General features: G+C 41.2%; 1 protein-coding gene across 1 annotated transcript; it reads right to left on the minus strand.

Annotated features, from left to right (window-relative positions):
- Nucleotides 1-271: 271 nt before the first annotated feature.
- Nucleotides 272-22,523, minus strand: snx33 (sorting nexin 33). Its single transcript, XM_010735182.3, has 2 exons — nt 19,827-22,523; nt 272-3,724 (listed from the first exon to the last, which is right to left on the minus strand). Exons 1-2 carry the CDS (start codon nt 21,256-21,258, stop codon nt 3,471-3,473), a joined length of 1,686 nt encoding a protein of 561 aa, XP_010733484.1. The 5' UTR covers nt 21,259-22,523; the 3' UTR covers nt 272-3,470.
- Nucleotides 22,524-22,618: the final 95 nt, after the last annotated feature.

Below are 22,618 nucleotides of genomic sequence, written 5' to 3' on the forward strand. Positions count from 1 at the left end.
CTGTACCGAGTATGGACAGATGAAAACAGTAAGAATATGACAACAACAGGCATGAAAACAAAGGCTCTGATCAGGCTGATGGATGCTTTTTCATTGCTAAATTATTAGACAGAAGTTATACGGGTCACTGTAAATAAAATATGATGCACACAAGCTTCAAATATGAAAGAGAATTCCTAACTTGTCCAGATTGAATATGTGCATGGAAAAACAAGAAATACTGATTGATATTTCAGTTCTATAAATCCACAAAGAAGAGAAAGACAGTCAGCGGTCACCATCATTACTTTTATTAAGATTTTTAAGTCCCCTTCCGTGGAATCAAGTAACAAATGACTTACTGAAAATCACCATCTGTTATTTTCAGAGACTGAAACCTGAAGCACAGTTACTCACCAGGTCACACATCCATGTTAAGAAACAGTCACTTGTGTGAAATGCCTGGCACTTAACTTATCACGCAGCTTTGGAACATGAGAGGGAAGTGTCATTATGAAACCTGATTGGGACAGCGAGCACTTCTTTGAATTGTTTTTCACTCTCTCTCCTTTTGCACCCTGCACATCTTTCTTTTGCCCAAAGATCTGTCTTTTTGCCTTTGGTGTCCTTTTCGAGTTTCTTTGTGGAATGTTTTCCAAATGCTCTCTTCACATGTTCCTCAGATTCAAACAGATTCAATTACAAAACCAGAGAGCACATTTCACTACAAAAAAAAAAAAAAAAAGGAAGCCCAGTAGAAAATGTCTTCTTTGGTCTTAGAAAAACTGCGATGAGTGCAAATGTTGAGATAAAAGAAATGAAGTATGAAAAGTTTGTTCAAAAATAAACAACAGCACATGTAGACAGCAAAGGGTTAAAGGCCGCAGAAGTGGACTAAACAGTACCAGTGACTGATACAACACTCATATCTGAGTCACGCACAAACACACAGGGGCCATTTGTTTACCCAGAAACCTGCTCTCTGAATCAGCACTTCTTTGTTACAGAAGCACCATAATGAGGCTCTAACTTCGAATTCTAAAACTCACAAACACCAGGCACTGACGTCACAAAAACATTTGTCATTTCACTTTTCATCCATGCCCAAACACACCGAGAGATCAAACCCTCTAACCAAACATACCCCGCATGTCTTGAGGTATAATTGCAACGCAGACTGCTCATAAACCTCTAAAGTTAATGTGACGCTAAAGATAGCCTCGTTAAACTTTCTGTTCTGTTCCTGTGAAATTTTTCTCTCGTTAAACAGGATGAGTAATATTACAGGAACAACTCTTATTAGTGACACCCAGCCAAACACGGAAGAGAAGAGTGGGAAGTTCACTAAATGTTAAAAAAGTGACACTTCACTGTGATCACAGCTGAAATAAGAACAAAAGCGATATGTAGGCCTATCATTATTAATATTACTGAAGAAATAGTTCATGGCAAAATTCAAATTTGTTTTCTTGTGAAGAGTCGGATGAAAAGATTAAAGATTAAAGATAACATTCTCATGCCTGCTTAGCTTAGCTTAGCTTAGCTTAGCATGCAGGGGGAACAGCTAGCTGGGTAGCACCTCTAAAGCTCACCGATTGACACATTTTGTTTGTTTCATCCATACATCAACGATGATAAAATGTGGTTCAACACGAGGTTTTGTGCTGGACTACTTCATGGTTGCAGGGTCATAACCCCCCCGCTGCCCCAAAGCCACAAATTGATGTAGAGATGTTGTACAGACTAAACAAATGTCATGTAACATTTTTGTAACATTAGTGAGTATTAGTCAGAGCCAGGCTAGCTGTTTCCCCTGTTTCCTGTCTTTATGCTATGCTAAGTGAATGTGCTGCTTAACAGACATGAGAGTGGAAAGTATTTTCTCATCCAACTCAAAAAGTCTATTTCACAAAATGTTAAACTACCTCTGTAAGTTATTATGGGTACAGTATGAAGATAATCTGAATGATATGTGAAGGTTGATACCACACTCACGCCTGGTTAGCTTAGCTTAGAATACATGGGGGAACCGCTAGCCTGAATTTGTCCAAAGGCAACAAAATCCTCTAAAGCTCACTGACATTAAATTTTGTTTGCTTAATTCATACATAGTAATAGTATAGTAGTAGTATAGTAATAGTAATTCATACACACACACAGTTATGTGTGGACTACTTTATAAACGGGGGCAGTGTCATAACCCCCCATCATCGCAGAGCCAGTTTCCCTCTGGTTCCAGTCTTTATGCTAAGCTAAGCTAACTGCCTGCTATTTAACAGACATACATGAGCATGAGCGTCATACAAGAAAGTGTATTTGACAAAACATTAATCTATTTTTTAGTTATTATGGGTGCAGTATGGAGATAATCTGAATTATATGATGAGGTTTTGTGACATTAGATGTTGACCCGGTCTACATTAAACTCTGATAATAGGAAGAGTCTTCTGTCAACTAAATGAATTAATGTAAATACTGAAGTGCCAAGTTCATGTTCCGCCTCACTCAACCAGTTAATCCACTTCAACTGTCAGACTGCTCTTCATACTACCTGGCTACCACAGAAAAGGGATCTGATCAGCACACTAGTTGACTCATTTCACTCGCTCGCCCACTCATAAACACACCCCAACATACACTATGACCCAATAGTTCATAAAAACATGTGCAAACTTATCTCTAAATATAATTAATTCCAGAAAATGTCCCTGTAAAACACAAGCTATGCTACAGACAAATGGTCCATTTCAAAACGTTTCCATTCCATCAGAATGCCTCAGATCCTTAAAGGCACATGCTGCATGAAAAACAGTAAAATTATGCTATTACACGGTACTGGTGCAAAGTGAAGACAGACATTTGCTAAGAAACTGAAGTGATTTGGAGGCGAGATGAGCACTCTACAAAATAATGGTGAAATTTCACTATGCAGCACTTGTTTGGCCAGAAATACTAATGTTTCATGATCTGTGGAGAAAATCACTGATTTCAATAAAAATCCTAAAATGCTAAAAAAACAAACAAACAACAAACATCTGGAATGTTTAAATTTCCATATTAGAATCCACTTGAATCAGTCCCGGGAGAAGCCAAAGTGCATGATGATGGAGAGGGGACAATTTCAAACCAGAACCCGTTTCATGGCGTGTTACGCTAAACAACGTTCTATGAATTTATAACCTATATTCCTATTTTAATGTTACAAACACCTTAAATTATGTAAAATAAACAATACGCTGTGACATTGCCTATGTGATGTGTATTTCAGAAATCAAACGTACAGTAGGTCATTAAAAAAAACAAAAGATTTGACTTTGAACTCATCAAAGCAAAGGACTGACTGACTTTGTCTTTCCGGTCTCTGCTGCTTCACCTCAATGCAAGTCTTTTCAAACCGATCAAGACTTGGAATTTCCTTTTCCTTCTCCTCTCTGGTTTTTGGCATCTTGAGCTGAGCAGCAGTTCAGGGGTCTTTTTTTTTTTTCTTTTTTTTACAGACAGTCGTACATGCGCAGGGTGCGCTCCAGTTGCTGGACAACACGTTGGTAGAAGGCTATCTGCTCCCTGAGGTAGGCCTGCATCATGTCTTTGAAGTCCACCTCGCGCTGCTGATGGAAGTGGCTCATTTCTGCCTGGAGGGCAAACCCAACCGTCCTGCAGCGTTTCCTAATGCCGTCGGCCTCGTTCTGGTCCATCTTCCCTTCGTCACTCATCCGCTGGCTTTCCTTCACCTTGGCAAAGGCACCTGGTAGAAAAAAATTATAGAATTTTAAAAACAGAAAGCTAGTTAGAAGGAAATAAAACTTTCAGGTTAAAGGCTCAGTTCACCCAGAAAAGGTCTGGTGGTGTATGTTAAGGTTTTCCTTCCCCACTTCTTGAGATCTCCATCTCTGAGGTTTCTGTCACCACACAAATACAACAAAAACACATTTTATCACTAACGCGTAGCGGCATCTAGCCTTAGACATGCAGATAGTTTTGGTTTTATTTCTTAGGCTTTGGGGCTTTCCTCTCTGAAGATTTCTGCCCTCATCCCAGTTGTTTGTGTTGCTCATAGCCCTGAAAAAAACTATATTTAAAAATGTAACAGCAACATGTTTTGACTCTGGATAATCCACAGAACACGCTGTTTTCATACAGGGACTACTTTTTTACCAAAAATATAGTTGCTAAGAAAACTGCTGAAAGCCATCAGGGGATTATCCAGAGCATCAGGAACACTGATTCTTGCTCAATGTCTGTTTAATTTTTGAAATGGTTATGCTGAGAACAACAAACTGATTTCAAGGGTGAAAACACAAATCTTATGAGGCTGACAGACTTGGAAAATGCAACCAAAACTGTCTGAATAGCCAGATACAATAAAGGGTTAGTGAGAAATGATGATGTTTTTTTGGATTTATTTTTATGTCACTGTCAAATGAACTGTCTAATGATGTAAAAGTCTGTAAAATGTGTTTCTGATAAAAGGATCAAATACACAGGCTGTAATAAAGGTTAAATATAGTCTTAAATAAACAGTCTCAGATTTTTATCGCTCTTTGGGAGGCTCTGTATTAATTACTGTATATTGTGATATATGAAAAAAAACTGCTACAGTAATGTTGACCCTGTATCACGGCAACAAAGACCAACATCGTAACTTTTCCCTCAGAAATGAACTACTGCAAAGCTGCACACTTTATAGGTAAGGCAGGGAACACACCACACAATTACTTTTTGTTTCACTGCATACCAAACGTCTCGTTTCAGATGAAGCGATCAAGTTGCAACCACATTCACCCAGACTGCCATGATGTCACTTTCCAAGTGTAGGACATGGCAGCCTGATGGCATGTCGCCACACTGCATTTCCCATCAGATTAGTGACTCTGTCTCAACCTGAACCAGGAGGGACACTGATCTTAGCCAGACATGATACAGATAAGCTATCTAGCAGTACTAGTTTGGACAAGCTGGTTGTTCTGGCTTTAATGTATCCGCCGCAGTATGCAGGTTTTATCCATTAACTCTATCTGTGAGTTCATGCCGTCCTGGATTTTCTATGGAATTCCTGGCAGAAGTCTGGGAAAGCATGAACAGCACTTCCAGTCTGTTCCAGCGAGGAGGCGTGTGGACTACAGTCTGTGGCGCTGACCTACATTCATGTATTCTGTTTTCCACATGAGAGGAGAATGTGCATCACCACATAGCATGTCTGTGGGACATAAAGGAACTCGTGGCTGTGCCTATGTGTGGAGCAGAGGAATAATGGGGGTTTGAAACAACATTTTTGTTCCAATACAAAAATCTCATCACAAAGAAAGCTTTGATGTGCTCTTCTATGTCTACAAAAAAGAAAGAAGTTAGAATTAAAAACAGGGCTGATTAGGTTTCACTCTCAACATGTTTGAATCAGCTAATGACATGTTTGATGTGCTCTTCCTTGTTCCCTAACTTCATGCAGAACTACTCTATTAAAGCTGCAAAAAGCCGTAACCGAATAAAAAGCAAAGCATGTAGATTTCCTTCTGGAGGCGTTCTGCCTCTTTTTCCACAGTTAACAAAATACTCTATGATACACGGCCAGAGGTCTGGAAAGTCGCCAGATTTGTTTATCTTGCCCAACCAGACTGGCTACCGCATGCTTTATGGCTGTGGTCAAAGAGAGAATTGAACTATTTCACATGTGACAGCTTCATGGGTCTGTGCTGGCTAGATATTAGTACTCTGTGGGGAATTAAGACAAGGAGAGGAGAAGAGAGGAAAAGGACAAGAACACTGTGCAGGGGATGGAAAAACACAAACTAGCAGAGAAAATATGGTCCAGAATTATTTATTATTACATCACTTTTGTCAGTACGTCCCAGCAGTACATAAAACTAGTTCCTAATGATAAATTACAGCCTCCTGTGCCTACAAAACACTGCTACAACAATCCAGTTTATAGTTGATGAGTAGTTGAAGTGTGTAACAAAGCCTTTCTTTTGAGGGAATTGAATTTTGGTTTCAGTCTGTTTAGATGGAGGCCTCCTTATTTCACCAGCATTTTCCCATAGTTGAACCTTAACCTCCCCTTGTGTTTCCGTTTCTCTAATTGTGTCTGCTGCTAGGCATGGCCTCCCTCTCACCTGCCTAATCATCATGATACCTGTTACACATCATCCAATCAACCTGCACAGGGTAAAAGACCGGTTCAACCTCCCAACCTGCCAGATCGTTGAGTCAACCTCGTGGTAACAATGTCACAGCCAAGGTAATGAATTTATGGAAAGCTGCTTTGTCCAACCTCTGTGCCTGTGAAGCAGTTCCTCAAATGCCCACTTCAGGCTGGCTACAATACAAATCAATCCCCATAAGTCCCCATGTTCAAATGTCCAACTTCACAGCAGAAATAAACATGTTTACAGCCTGGTACAAAAACTGTTTTGGTCTCTATAGCTAATTTCCCCGTTCATGACAACTGTACTGAGGGTGAATTTATATACAACTCACCTGTTCAAACTATATTAAGGCTTAAAGTTATGCAGGATTAACATGTGTTGTGGGGTGTAGTGAGCAAGCAGGCTTTATTGAGCACACTGCCATGATGACACTACACTGAGCTTCAAAACAGCTCTTCAGAAATCTGTGAGTGACATCACAGAGACTACATCCAGGTTTTATACAGTCTATGATCTAACCCTGATCTCTCAGGAAATCTGTCAGACATTCTCTTGCCACGTCCAGGCCTATCTCGTCTCCACTCCTGTTTTTTGGATTCTTGCCACCAGCAGCCCTGCATCACTGTGGATCACCCTCACTTTGTTATGCTCAAACTATCCCTGCTAGTTTTAAGAAAGTGCTTCAAATGATTTTGGTCTTGGTCTCCGCTACTGTTTACCGTTCAACATAACACTGTCTAGTTTCATAAGTCATATGGTTTGTGTGTGTATGAGACAGAGAGAAATAATGACGGTCCAAATTAATTCTGACCTCAACCCCGTGGCTGACTGAACTCAGGCATCTGCTAAATTCCCCATTCCCAAAGCCCTCTCAGCACATGTAGGGGGAGCAGATGAATTAAAGAGGTGAAGCTTCTTCTTCTCTACATCTATCTTCATCTTCTGTCTGTTCCAAAAACATGAGATCTAAGAACGGAAGTTCCTCTTTATTTGTATTTGTTTACAGCTTGTGTGCTTACATCTTAGTGGTCATGACATTCCCCAATTCCCTATGGCTGGATGGATGTCCTTTCTTTTTTCTTTTTTTTTTTAGCAAAGCCAGAAATATTCTTTTCTCCACAGACTGCAGACTCTTTTAAAATTCAAACACTGGCATGCAATTGTGTCTAATTTGAACTCATCTCATCTGGGACCATGGTTTCCAGTCACTGCTATTTCAATCATTCTTCCTGTTTAATCATCAAAAGGAAACATCATTAAACTGGAGTGGAGCCTCTTGAGCTGAGACTAGTTTGTATAAATCAGCTGACCCCTGTAATCTGTGTGTAATCAATCAATATGATATAACATAGACTGATCGTATCAAGTGTTTGGTTTGACTGTAATGTCTTCAAGCCGCAAGGAGCATGACTTCATTCATCAGAGAAGCTACGCTGAATAAACAGTCGAGTTTATTTCCCTTTAAATTTAATTAGCTCTTTAACTTCCTCTGCATTAATGATTCCAAAACAGTCGTTATGAAACTGTTGGGATGAAGTGAAATGACATGATCATTAAATCACAATATGCTCTTTTGAAAGCTGTACTTCCTCTTTGGAGAAATGAATACCATTATGAAAAACATTGCTTCATAATCCTCTCGAGGTGTGTGTGTGTGTGTGTGTGTGTGTGTGTGTGTGTGTATGTGTGTGTGTGTGTGTGTGTGTACCATAGCCACTAGTATGACTTCACCGCTGCTATGCAAACCACAAAACACACAACACCCCCAGTTTTCCTGAACACTTGGAACTGGGCTAAATTTTTCTCTTGAAAAGTAAAAAGAAAAAGAAAAATCTGGCACGGGACGGTAACAGCATGAAGGTTTCAAAGCCAAGCTAACGTGCTATGGTTTGGTGAACCAAGTGACTGAAACAAACATTTCTCACGTATTCATGATGCTAGAATACAGTTCAGTTAAAGTACAGTGAGTCTGAAAACCTTTTAATCTTTAATGTCCAAATACTGACACATGGTGTAGTATTCCATTTTGGATTTGTGTATTCAGAATGACTCATCAGTCAACTGTAGAATGAACAAACCTGTGAGTTTGGTTCAAAGACCTCAAACACAGGACGAAGTAACGTGACTAAGTAGGATTAGTGGATGTTGTTCACATTGAAGAGAGACGACTAAACAGTGACATTTTTCAATGAGGACAAATGAGGCTTGTCACCACAAAACACTGACCAAAAGGGCTCTCTGACTGTGTGTGTGTGTGTGGAGGGGTTGACGTTTGTGTCAAGCACCGCAGCGAACTGATGAGTTATTTGTTCTCTGTTCTCTCAAAAATGGGAATGAAAATAGCGACAGCAAAAATAAACCAACCAAAAGAATAATATTTCTAATCTGTTATTCTATATGAATAATCAGCGCTAGAGGCCCGCTGACATAGGGAACTGTTAGATGGTGTCAGCTATTTTCTCTGTATTGTGCCACTGTTAGCTTCTTGGGATCCTACAGAAAGCTATGGAGGGAAGCTAGTTTGACTTAGCTTTGCTAGCTAACTGTCAGTTAGCGAGGTTGTTAGCTTGTTCTCCAAGGGGATGATGAATTCACACTGTCAGTAATACAACTATAGTGTTTGAATTGTGAAACCATAAACAGCGTGAACTTATTATTCCATTATTGATCAAGCTACCAAGCTTGCTAGCTGATAGTTAGCAAGGCCAGGCCAGTTTTTGTCATTTACATTTGTTACATTAACATATTTGTATCATTGAATCTTCTCATAACTGTCTGTAAGCATTCCTCGTGTGTGGTGAAGTTTATTACAGTTACAGTTACAGTTATTACAGTAGAGGAAGGTTAAATGAAAGTGAATGGAGCAACACAGCTAGGCTACGATAGCTTCCTCCATTTTAGTATCCTCAAAGGCCAGCACTGTAAAGACAGCACAAATTTCAAGTATCAATGTTTGCCAAAGCTGACTTATATTTACATCTTCCCTGCAAGTGAAATCACGTATTGTGATTATTCCATTCAAGACAAATGATTTCACTGCAAAATGCTGCCACTTTAGTCAAACTCAAACCATCAGGGCAGATGGCCGTCCACCATGATCCAGGTTCTGCTCGAGGTTTTTGCCTCTTTAAGGAAGTTTTTCTTTGTCACTGTCACAAATGGCTTGCTCATGGTGGAAATTCAGTTCAGAACATTCAGTTCAGTCTAGAGCTACTCTCTGTGGAAAGTGTCATGAGATAACTTCTGAAATGATTTGGCGCTATATAAATAAAATTGAAAAATAAATGACAATACAGATCAAGATAAATACTGACATTTAATCTTGATAAGGAGGGAGGAAAGCAAAGGAAAATACAGAACAGGAAAGGAAGGACATGCAGAAGAGCTGAAAATAGAGAAAAAAAGTTTTGATGAGAAGAGAGGAAGAAAAACTGAGACACAGCTTCAAGAATGCATGACAGGGTCAAAAGGACTTCATGTCAGCCAGTGTTTAAAGTGGGCCTAAAAAGGCCTGGAGGACACACAAACATAAAAAAGCCCACTGCTGAGTAAGCTAACTGTAATAATGTTTACAGCAGCCAGTCAGATACACAGATAAAAACAGAGCTGGACTTTATTCCTGAGCTGGAAAGTACTCAACGGATTATAGCCATCTTAAATATGCTTTGTTCATTTATCAAGGCTGATTTTTTACTCTAAAGACTGAAGGAAATATTTCCAATTCTTTGATCCCTTGTTATTTTCAAGAATGAAGAATGTCCAAAACAGAACCCTGTCTACCCTCTCTAGCCTGTACGGGGAATTAGTTACCAGAAATGTTTAATCTGTGACTGCAGTCAAATACTACTTTGGCCACTACTTTTTCGACCATGACTGCAACTCGCAGAAATAAGACACGAGGCTTGCAATAACTCCAAAGCTCAATAAATCCATGAAGAAAGATGTCCAACAGATGTCCTTTTTAACATGAGAGTCTAATATAAAGTTAGTATATTCTTCATTTTCACACAGATGTCTGATCAATGCCGTACTCGTGTCAAACAAACATGTATTTGTTTATTTAAATAGATATTCTCAGCGCTAATCTTGAAGGGAAGCATAATTCATCACTGCTAATCGCTCCATGTTTATCTCACACTCTCTTCTGCAGAAAGGATTTAGTTCATCCTTTGCAGCTCAAGCTTTCTACTTTTTTCTGGGAAAAAAGGGTGTTGTCACAAAGAAATCAAAAGTTGGATTGCATAGGGATAGAAAATATTTGGCATTTCAAGCTGCCATCTGGAACAAAATGACCAGCTTTATGAGCCTGGAGAGTTTAAAATTCAGTCAGCCTGCCAAATCTAGCCATAATAAAAAAAATTGTTATGTCATCACACGTTATGTAAAATAAATAACCACTGTCAACATTAACTGTGATGACATAATTCCTTTGTCTAGCTTAGGCTAAGCTTTGTGAGCTTTCCTCAGATCCTTCTACAGTATTTCTGATTGTGACATTAAATTCATTTAGAACAATTAGAGCTCTCGTTAAGGAACAGATGCATTATTTCCTCCGTGTTTTCTGTCTTGCAATGACCCGAGAGAGGCAGCACGAATACAAAATGATGAAAGGTGTTTACAATGTTGGCTGTCCTTGCGGACATTATGAATTCATCCAATCAAAGTAGATCTCAAACCTCATGTGAGACATCTAACGTTAAATAAATGTCCCAGTGTTTTCACTTCCAGGTCGCTTCCTCACACAACAACATCATGACACGAATGACTACCAGAGAATGCACAGCTAACAATGCTCTCCTCTGAGGGATGGCTTCTCCATGACAACCACAAGCATTGTGTCAGGGTTGCTATGGCTACAGCTACATTGGCAGACGCCCAGAGTCTTTCTGACAGTTAAAGCTTCAACGTAACACTTGTAGGAAAGACAGAGGCAAAGACAGTGATGTGGGTTATATTAGCTGTGCTTTAGCAGCACTGGTGCTCAGCGGACAGAGACAGAAAAACCATGAATCTGTGAGCTAACTGCTGAACGTGATGCCAAAGGAACTGATCAAAACATGAACAAATGCAGATGGCAATGACTTCTGTTTTCCATTTATTCATAATAATGCAAGAACTCAGAGAGTCAGCCTCCAAAAGTTTTCAGTTTTATTGAGGATCGATGGGGAGTGAAGCCTATCGCAGCATGCGTTGAACAAGAGAGTGGGTGCCAGTCTATCACAAAAATAATAGGCGTACACACATTCACATGTACAGGCCTCTTCAGGTTTTGTAATGAATCCAATCTGAGGTTAAGTCACAAAAATCATCCAGCATTCAGACAAAAACAGCTGGCAGAGTGATAATGGCACTGCATTTAATCAGCATTAATTGGCTTGGCTAAAAAGTTAAAAGCTAACATCTCATTAGCTTATAAAGCTGTTCTGGCAAACATGTTAGCAAACGTCTGCCTTTAGCATGCATTTGGAGTTGTGTTTTACTTCTGTCGCGGCCTCACCAGCTTCTTGGTGAAAGATATCTGCCTAAATCCTCCTTTATGATTCTCTCTGATCGAATCCTTGATCCACCTGAAACAGTGACAATGAGAGCAGCAAGAACAGCTGTGAAACCAAAACAATGAGCTGAAGGACACTAACATGCCCTCAGTGCTACCAATGAACGAACGCTTACAAGCACTTTACTGACTAATGCCGCGATCGCTGACTGGTGTTGCACCGTGTGGAGCAAAGTTAAAGTTGGTACAACTCTGGTGTCAATGCAGTGGTCTCATTGAAGTGACTGAGGAGGCTGTACATCTATCTGTTTAACCTATTGTTTGTCTGAACACATGGATTATAGCAACAAACTTAGTAGTCATTAGTCATTTTTTGACAAAATTTTTCAAACTGCAGCCAAGTCAGATCCCCCAAATAATGAAGCATGTTACAGGTTACATTACTTGCTAACTCAATTACTAACACCAAAAATAAGATATGATTTCTGCACCACTCCACAAATAACCATGTTCTCTATTGCAGCCATCACGTTTGAATACTTGACCAACAGTGTTTTACAGCAGGATGCTTTAAACAGCTGTTCTATTCACACTTTTATGTCTTCTTATTGCAATTTTTAATCTATGAAATCAAACGGATAAAGTGAGCCTCTTATCATTTAAGATAAAAATACATCATCCAAACAGCACCAGGACTAAATAACAATAAGAGCAACTTTTGCAGCCTTGCGACAAGTTTCGGTGTGATGGTGAGCTCTCACCTTTCTGCCATCACTGTTAATAATCAAAGGGAAGCTCGGAGGTTTGAGATTTGTAACGTACACTTGTGTTAAAATACAACAGCACTGAGGTACAATCAGGATACATTCATGATTTTGTACAGTCATACCAAAAAAACACAACATGAGACTCTCTGTCTCAGGTGTGTTCTCACGCGTTGACAAAACTTTACAAACCGAGTCTGAAAATGACCACATAGGTCTGTGACAGGACACAGACAGCAGAGACACAGACAGCAGAGACACAGACAGCAAAGACACAGACAGCAGAGACACAGACAGCAAAGACACAGACAGCAGCGACACAGACAGCAGAGACACAGACAGCAGAGACACAGACAGCAGAGACATAGGCAAGCAGCAGTATGCAGCAGTGAGTTCTTCAGACCAAAGCTGAATGTGTAGGTTAATGGACATGGAGCAGGAGAGCATGTGAAAATAGTTAGTTTTATGAGCCTCACAGTCATTGCGTGAGAGTTGGCAGCCCTTGAATGAGTCAGTCAACTTAACAGCGTACCCCAAGTGAGGAGCGAGCAACATTGAAAGTCACAGTGAATGCGTGGCCCCCTCTCTAGTAGTTGTGGCCCTAAACAACCACATAGCCCGCTCAGCGGTTGACCCTGATTGGAGCCATTGTTCATTGAAAGCAAGTCTTTAGCTGAACACGACCTTATTAATGACACACTGATGTGCTTAGATTAAACTTCAGAAGTCAGCTAGGCTTAGCTAAGCTAACCATGATGCTGTTAGTCACAGAATGAACCTGACAACCTCACGATGACATCAAGACTCCAGGAAGCTTTAGCCATGCTGGGAGGCAGATTTCGTTACCTTTGAACAGTCTTTGTGCTAAGCTAAGCTAACAGTCTCCTGGCTCCAGGTCCATATTTACCATTCAGACATGAAAGTGGTAACAATCTTCTCATCTGACTCTCGACAATAAAGTATTTTAAAAACAAGAATAGATTAACTTCATACCAATCAATGGACGCTTACAAACACTTTCAACACCAGTCAGCATTCACTGGTTGAGCTCAAAGGTTACCTAATACAACCCCAGTGCCAATGCAGTGGTCTCATTGAAATGACTGAGAAGGCTATACATCTTACATAATGGACCCTCTCAATCTTATTAACTACAGACTAATATGCCCAGATTCAACTTCAGAGGTCAGCTGATGCTGATAGAGTTACAGACTCTTTGTGAAACATGTTGTTGACACAGTGTTAAGGTGTAACTGAGGTGCCCTATTCCAGTTGTACTTATAACATTATGCAGGGGTCTTTTCTCTCATGTCTTCTTCAGACTAACGCTACTTTGCCACAAACTCGAGGAGGAGGGAGGCAGCAAAGTGTTAAAGACAGAGTTCTTGGAGACATCTGTAATCTCCTTCAGAGTGAAAAAACAGTGCACTGGGCCAACACAGTCAGGAATGCAGAAGAATGAGGATAGACAGTGTGTGTGCATTTGTGTGTGTGTGTGCGAAGACGAGGGCCTAGCCTTTGTCAAGATTTATGAGTAAGCAAACAGGAGAGAGAAAACATTTGCTCTCCATAGTCACCACAGTTAGCAAACGGGTTCTGCTGTAGCAGACAAAATGACAGAATCAGCGTTCAGAAGGTGACCTAACTGGGACACTGCACGTTCCTGACACCAAAGACCAGTCTTTGGTTTCAGATTGAGGTTTATCTACCTACTGACAGTGCAGTATTTTGTCGTAACTGGTGTATGGAATGTTAATCTGTAGCATGTTGCATGCCAAACAATACAAACATGGCATGAGCTCCTGGTCAGCACTTAGAGGAGTTAAACAGTACTGAGAAGGTTATCGGTGGGCATTTGGCGCACACATTTCCTCCAAACTTGCTATAAAATATCCTTCAAACTGACGGAGGCTGCATGTGGTTTTGTGATGTGTTGCCATATGGAGGACAACTCACCTCTTGTCCAGATTAAAAGTCTGGCTGGTGTGCTGGAGGCGTCCCAGGGGAGCTAGCTCATTCTCAAACTGAGTAATGCTCGGCTCTGGTGTGGCTCACGGACAGTCTTATCTCACTATAAGCAAAGGGGGGAAGACAAACTACCAAATAATCTAAATGGCCAAACTAGCAGCATTTTATTTTGAAAAATGCGTTGCAGATTGACCACTATGGTTTCATGTCACTTCTAACATTACTTCAAACTGAAATTAATCCAATGTGGCATTTTCTAGCTAACCACAACTTGAGAGTTCATTTAAACATAGAAATCCATCATTGTTTGGTTTGTCCACAAACATTGAACACAATCTGTAATCTGTTGCTTTTTCCAAACCATCCTGTTCTGGGAACACAGGTAATGCCAGGTCAGACCTAAGGCACTCAGATTTCATCTTACACAACATACGATCAGATTAGATTGGACAGCGGGGCGGGTTGGTTTCACTCCATTGTGTACTCCTTTGTGTTTATTGAAAGCTTGAACAGGTGATTATATCTCAGATCAGCGCATCAAAATCTACCCAATCTGCTTTGCTTTCACGAATACCTGTTAGGATTACTGACAATGTTCCTTACTTCAACAGAAAACACATCTGATGGCCTAACTGATGCATTATTCACATTATGATTCTGTGTGCAGTACTACTTATTGAACAGGAAACAGTACAATACATTTCAGACAGCAGGATTTCCAACAAATACGTAATTGTAACAGGCAGTGTGGTTGTACCCAGCAGCGCTCACATCTGCCTCTCACACAAAAGCCTCAGAGGCCCTTTCTTCTACAGCAACGTAATGTAATTAACCCCTCAGATCAAGACTTTCAATTGTATTCAAATGAGATCAAGGTCTGACTATTGCATTTAGTTCTGGCAGAGGTTCAAAGTACAGCAGCTAGACAAGTCCAAGCATTCGGACCGGACTGGATTTACGTTCTCCGTTACTGAAAGCAGGGCAGCTGCCCAGACAGACAGTTCTGATATGGGCGTCTTTAGGGGAGGGAAAAGATGAAAAGAAGAAAAAACAGATGTGAGGTGGATAATAAAAGAGAGGTGAAGCTTTTGTGACAGACTGGCTTGTGGATTGATCAAACGAGAAGAGACCCCGAGCCATAACAGGACAGAGAAATGAGACAGACATGTCTGAAGCACACCCTGACATTTTTCTAACACTACCCAAAAACTTCTCCTCCCTGCATCCATTTTTTTACGGCCACAAGCAGTTGCTGGCCAACACCGCATCTCAAAGACAATTAACATTCCTGCTGTTCAACATGCTCACCAGGATCACTTTTTTTTTTTTTTTTAAAGTCTCAGTGAAGGGGAAAGTCAGACAGGAAAGAAGCAATGAGGAGATGAAGAGGAGGAGGAGTGCACCGGAAAAGGTTGACCTCAGTTCTGTGTGTTCTGAGTGTTGCTACAGCTGTATCTGGTTCAGCCGAACACAAGTCACATGAAGGAGAGTTATCTGGAGCGGCAGGGAAGACTCAGCAGAGGGGAAGGGTCTGCACAAATTCCCTGCTGCACATCCTTCGAGTCTGTTCTGATCTGTGAATACTATCATATAATTCAACTTCTTTGTCTCCTCTGGTTACCCGGTAACCTCACTATGACAACAAGACTCCAGGAAGTTAGCGCACACACCACGTAACCCAAAGTTGTAATTTTAACAATTGTATAACATGCTAATTATCAAGCTTTAGCAGCGCTGGTAGGTTCCAGGTTAATTTTTTATGGTTCAAATATGAAAGTGGTATCAATCATCTCTTCTAACTCTTGGCAAGAAAGTGAATAAACGTACTTCATAAAATGTGAAACTACTTCCTGTAACAAAACACTAAGTACTTCCCAAATGTTAAATACTGTCTAAACACAAGCATTTGCACGCAAACACAAAACGTTTGCTGTAATAAAATAGTCTAAAATTAGCAAGATTTGAGTCCTCTTCACTCATGAAAAGTTTGGAAGAACCAAACACAAAGGTTTTTAAATTTTTTAGGCAAAACCAAGTAATCCATACCCAGCGCTACTTTTGGCAAGTATCTAAAGAGGCTAAAATATAGCCGAGCTTAAAAAATATAGGTTGACAGCATCTGCTGCAAGATAACCAAGGTCAGTAAACTTCAAGTCACTACTCTCCATAAAATACTCAGAAGTATTAGATCATCACTCTGTATTCTCCCCCTTTTACTTCTGGACTGCACACAGATCTGCAGTATTAAGTGATTCTAAAAAAAAAAAAAAAAAAAAGAATACTTTCAATTATCCTTTAAGAGTGACTTTTTTGTTGTTGTAGCCAAACATAACTGCAAAAAACATTTAAAAAATGTCTGTTGTTTCCTTTCCTTTAGTGTTGGGACTGTTCCCTTAACAGTAGCTCAAATACAGAAGAGTTATGAAGCCAGAAAACTGACTGCAGCGATATCCAGATAAAGTTAGTCAATATCGGCCAATATCGAGCTGTATCAAATTAAGCAAAAGTGTGTGTTATTGCTCATGAGCTGAACTTTACACTTTAAAACTTGCATGTTGTTTTAAAGGGTCAGTTCATCTAAATCAGTGGTCCCCAACCCCCGGGCAGCGGACCGGTACCGGTCCGTGGATCAATCAGTACCGGGCCGCACAAGAATTAATGAGTTATTTCTGTTTTATTTATTATCTAAGTCTCCCGCAAGTGAGGAGAATTTCGAAATAAAAAAACGTTTCAAAATAAAAGACCGCTCGACTTAGACTGGGACTATAATAAAGGGGGACTTACTACTTCATCTACAGTTGGTAGGAGAAGAAGAAAATATTAAGTATAAATGTAAATTACAAAAGATAATTAATTGGGCCCCCCCCCCCGGTCCGCAGTAAAATTGTCAAGCGTTGACCGGTCCGCAGTTAGGAAAAGGTCATCACAGAAGTATTATTTTTACGTACTCACTCCAGCACCATGGTTCAATCATAATATTCATTTGGGCAGACTGATCCTTGAATATCGTTTAGATGGTTTTGTTTTTCTCATTCATTCCTGGGTGGAGTGGAACTAGCTGGATTATATCACGACTGACCCCTCTGATAATGATCACCAGCTGTTTGAAGGAGAGATGATAAGTCACTGGTAGCTGCCTTTTTCCTTCCTCCTTCACTAACTCCAATCAAGTGATACGGTTATTTTGCTCGAGAGCTGACACACACTGCTGATATGCCAGCACTCTGGGCCAAAAATTGAACAAGTGTCACAGGAAAAAGATATCTGCAATGTGATGTGCAGACTGGAGCAGAAACTAAACTTTCACCTCTGGGTTTATGAAAATCAGCCATCGCAAACACAAATGGAGTGAGTATTCAAATCAGGAATATTACCGTTACAGGACAACAGCATGTTTCATGATTTCAGGCCAATACTGTTACTGATTAAACGCTGATATGTTAATACGTGAGAGTAAAATAAGTCATTGATTTCAGAGGTGGTACACAGTTTTCACTGTTCGACTCATGCTGTCATTGACAGCTGGGAGTAATAACGACTGCCAACAAGCTGAGCCACTTCTTGAAAACTAATGCCCGAAAGAAACATACCCTGACTTTATGTTTCCACTTGTAAGTTGTGCAATTCTTAAAGTAGGATTTCAGAAAGCAGTGACAACAAAACAGGGAATTTGCACTGAAGGACACTAACATGCCCTCAGTCCTACCACCGAATGTACCATTACAAGCACTTTACTGGCTAATGCAATGAACAACAATTGGTGTTGTATTGTGATGAGCATGGTACAGCAATGAGTGAGGAGGCTGTACATCTATCTGTTTAACCTAACGACAGACTAATAATGCCTAGATTAAACTTTAGGCCTCAGGTCAGGTTCTAAGCTAACCATGATGCTGATAGAGTCACAGTGTACGTGGTATATTTTGCCTCTGCTGAGGAGAATATATTTAGAGCTAACAAGAGATTAAATGGGTGGTAAGCATCAGTATCAATAAAAAGTATACATATACAGTGTATCTTGGAAAGAGGATAAAGATGTCAACAAGCTGTGTCTGAAGGATCCTGCCCTGCTGTGATCCTTTGTGTTCACGAAAAAACTGAACTGTGAATTTACCATGGTGTCATTAGTTTAAGTGCATAAGTCCTCCCTGCCTGTGTTCCTCAGGTGACACATGATGGCTGATGCTTGTAATGTTACACTACAACAAAGCTTGTACCCATTTATCTCATCAAACTTTAAAGAGGCCAGCTGAACTACCCCAACAAAAACACCCCAATATGAACATAATATTAAGGGTAGCTTAAGCTTAGCTGTTATATCACTACAGGACAGATTCTTTTCAGTTATTGTAGACACAATTTGTATAATGTCAGTCACATAATAGCTTTTGATATATATAAAAAAGTGACAAAGATCTTTGATACATCAACAGTTTGGATTGCAAATACTGATTCAACATTGTTATGAAAGTATTTGTTAAACTGAGAGAATGTGGGAGTGTGTGTGTCTGTGTGTGTGTGTGTCTGGTTGGGGCGAGGTCAAGGAGTTGAAGTGAATGACCTCAGTTTGCTTCGGGCAAAGATTCTGACCTAATATTCATCCCAGACTGACACATAAATCATAGAAACACACTGTTTCATTCTTGGTTCAGATGGGGTATGTCTGCATGTGTGTGTCTATGAGGGGAGGGGGGACCCTGGAGGCAAAACGTGACCTAATCTGTCATCCGTGACTGAGCAAATAGCACAGATTGAGAAACAAAAACGCGATCACGGGCCATGAGCTTAGTTTGATCCCATGTGTGTGTTATTCTTAACTGTTACTAAACTTTTGCAACACTTTCCTAGTACAGCTGCTGCTGAGAACCCGATACAGAGTTTCACTTGTAACAAAAATATTATTGGTGGTTCTGTCAAGAGTACTTAGGTTCAGTAATAATCTGCTTCTCGACTTCACTTATCAGAACTGGAGGTGTTAGACCCCTGACTCAGAGTCTTGTTTCTTCTTTGAAGTGGTTCCATGGACATATTACAGAAATATCTGAGGATACTAGATTTCACACCTAAGATGTATGTACTGGGTCATGCTCTACAAGTTGCCCACTGCAGTCTGGCTAATTAGATTTGGATTTGGGACACGGTGTGTAGACAGGTTCCTTTCTCGATTGGTCTTAGCTTGGGTAAACTTGGGTAACAGGGATTGACTCCTGCTTGTAGTGGTAGCACTGCTATTTGGATGATGTTAGTTGGAAAATCTGGCATACTAGTATTCCTAAAGACCTGTGGCCCCACTTTGGCTCAATTAGTCATTTTAAACAAGGAGCCATCTTTGAACATTGAGTTAAAATACAAATGAAGCTGCAGAAATAGTTTCTGATTACACATCCAAACATCTGTTTGATTAGAGATGTACTCATCATTAACATTCTATAAAGGAGACATCTCTAACACACTGAAACTACTCATGGATGATTTTACCTTTCTGTAGATGAATAATGTCGGGGAAGTTAGCGAGCAGGCCTTGGTAGAGCGACAGCTTGTCCAGCATATGGAAGAGGTCATACTTAGGTTGCTCTGCAAACATCTCCCCAATGTTCTCATAGGTGCGGCCTGTATGGGAGATGGCGTTGTTGAAGGTCTCTGAGCTGTGGGGTGGGTCCAGCATGAACGCCTGGCTTACAGACTGGAAGGCATTCCCCAGCCGCTGAAACTCCTTCCTAAACCCACCCAGGTGCTTACGCACCAGCTCTGAGGCAACATGTGTGAGCTGCATCACGCTGTCATCCATCTTCTTCGCAAAGGACTTGAAGGAGTCGATCCGCTCCTCTACATCCTGAAGGTCCTGGTGCTCGTTAGGGATCTGCAGGGTCAGCATGAAATGGGCGCCCACCATCTCATCCTTCTCTGCCCGTCTCTTTCCCAGTTTCCACTGCTTGTCATCAGCACACATCAGAAAGTGCTCGAAGCCTTCGTACTGGGAGAGGACCGGGTGACTGGTCATGTGGTTCATCCACAGTATAAGTCGTCTCTTGCGCTTCTCAATGAAGTCTTCCTCAAATCGCCCCGTGGCCTGCTTCTCAGGCAGGTGAGGCACAGAGATCACAGTGAACTTGTGCAGTAAGCGGTTGTACAGCCAGTCAAAGTGTTTGTAGCGCCTGTAGACAGGATGCGCTGTGTGGCTCGGTGTGACGCGGTATGAAATGTACGTCTTGATGCCCTTGAACTTTGTCTGTTTCGTTGGGTCTTCGATGGAGCAGGAGAAAGGCTGTGGGCTTTCCATCCACTTGGGCCCCAGGGGACCCATCTCGATGGTGTATGACTCAGCTATCTTTGCCATCATGGGTACATCACCCAGCACGAACGCTTCCACCCCTGAGCGGACAAAGCTGGAAAATCTGTTCAAGTTCCTGCCCACCATACTGCCTTTCCTCGAGCTGGAGATGCTGTCCTGTCTCTCCATGTGTGGTTTTGACCGGAAGTGCACGTTGGGGTTGTTGGATAGTGGGCTCTGATGGGCATGTCCATTGGCCCCAGGGCTCCTAGTGTGGTCGCCATCGTCCACCACTGTTGATCTGTCGTCCCAGTCGTCCCAGTCATCATCATCGTCATCATAGTAACTCTGCTGCGAATGCAGAGTGGTGTTTGGGGTTGAGGGGAAATAGGAGGAGTCATTTCCTAATGATCCTGCCGGGCTTATGGAGCAGTCAGTCACATTAGAGTTTGAGCGAGTGCGAATAATTTCCACATAGGAAGCAGGGAAGAGACCCCTCTCCCCTCGGCTGTTCTCCCCCTGAAACCAGCCGTCCACCGAGTTCTCGTCAAAGATAATCAGTTCCTCGTTCTCCTGGATGCTGATCTCCTCTTTGTTCTCACTTAGAAAAGTGTAAATTGCTTTGGCTTTCGCTGACATCTTGATACTCCAGTGGGTCCTAAACCAACAACAAACTCTACATGCACATTGTGCCTAGATTATTATATGGATGCTACTGTCTTGATGCATGCTGTGCTGGAAACATTTGACACTTAGCTCACTGTAATATTTAAACTCATCTCAAATTACATGGCAGCTGTGGGATCAGGTGTGCGACAGCACGGGATGTAAATTTAATGATATGACACTTGGTAAACACAGGAGAGGTTGCGCACAACTATCATTCAATTCGCAAAGAAAAAAGTCTAAAATATGCCTACTGTGACCACAAGCATCCTCAGCCCATTGAGGCTACAGCTCTGTTGTCTTAAAGTCTATTCTACCTAAAAAACTTCAGGCTATAAATGCTCTGTAACACATCAACTCTTTCATAACAGAGTCTCTACCTCCGTTCACATCACAAACACAACAGGTTCAGACAACAAAACTGGTTTCACCAAAGATCTCCTCCAAAAAGCGCAGACGGTGGTTTTAATCCTCAGAAACCGGAGCTCGGCCTCGCGTTGTTCCCTTATCGAACACTTGATTCTCCTTCAGGGACAATAAAAATGATCCTTGATGAAGATATTTCCAAGACAAAGTGGCCCGGCGCGAAGAAAAACAGAGGGATGAGTAATGGTAATCCCTGTTTGCAGCCTGAGCCCGCTCCGCATTCCCTCACACTGAAACTTGCTGCGTTTCGCTTGTAAACAGGTCCCTGCGCATCTTCAGCGATCCTTTAAAGCAAACAAAAAGAGCACGGTCAGCATCCACGCAGTTTCCTCCTCCGTGGATCAACATCAGCACGGAGCACCGCTTTCTTTCGGGCTTATTCCTGTGCGCGCTGCAACAAAGTAACTCTTTCCATGACGTGAGGATCGGACAATTGAAGACAAGTTCGCCTTTTTTTTTTTCACCAGCTCCTTTCTACTCTTTGAAAGAGGAGAGGGTGGCTCCACAGCGCCCCCGACAGGAGGAACACAGCAATGCAACACAGAAGACAACATCCAGGAAAGCTTGAGGATGATGATGATACTGCTACTAAGTACTATACTTAAGGGTCCAGTGTGGAGGATTTAGTAACATCTATCTGTGAAATCTAGTTAACAACAACAACACTGCTCACCTCCCTGTCCAAGTGTGTAAAAGAACAAATGGCAAAAGCTGGCAGTGTTTGGTTTATCCGCTCTGGACTACTGAAGAAACGTGCCAGCATGGTGGACTCTGTGGATGAGGAGCTGCTCTCTCTGTTATAAAGTGCCTATTGTAAGGTAACAAAAATACAATTATTCTAATTTTCAGGTGGATATATACTAATGAAAACATAGTCATGAATATTATATTCCATTTCTGCACTAAA

The sequence above is a fragment of the Larimichthys crocea genome, chromosome XVI (genome assembly GCF_000972845.2).
Source record: "Larimichthys crocea isolate SSNF chromosome XVI, L_crocea_2.0, whole genome shotgun sequence".
Lineage (NCBI taxonomy): Eukaryota > Metazoa > Chordata > Actinopteri > Sciaenidae > Larimichthys > Larimichthys crocea.

Bases quoted from the DNA above. Each gene is read 5' to 3' on its own strand.
- snx33 (XM_010735182.3), bottom strand. From the start codon at position 21,258: ATGTCAGCGAAAGCCAAAGCAATTTACACTTTTCTAAGTGAGAACAAA. The intron at 3,725-19,826 runs GTAAAATCATCC...TTTTTCTACCAG, and splicing joins CATTATTCATCTACAGAAAG to GTGCCTTTGCCAAGGTGAAG.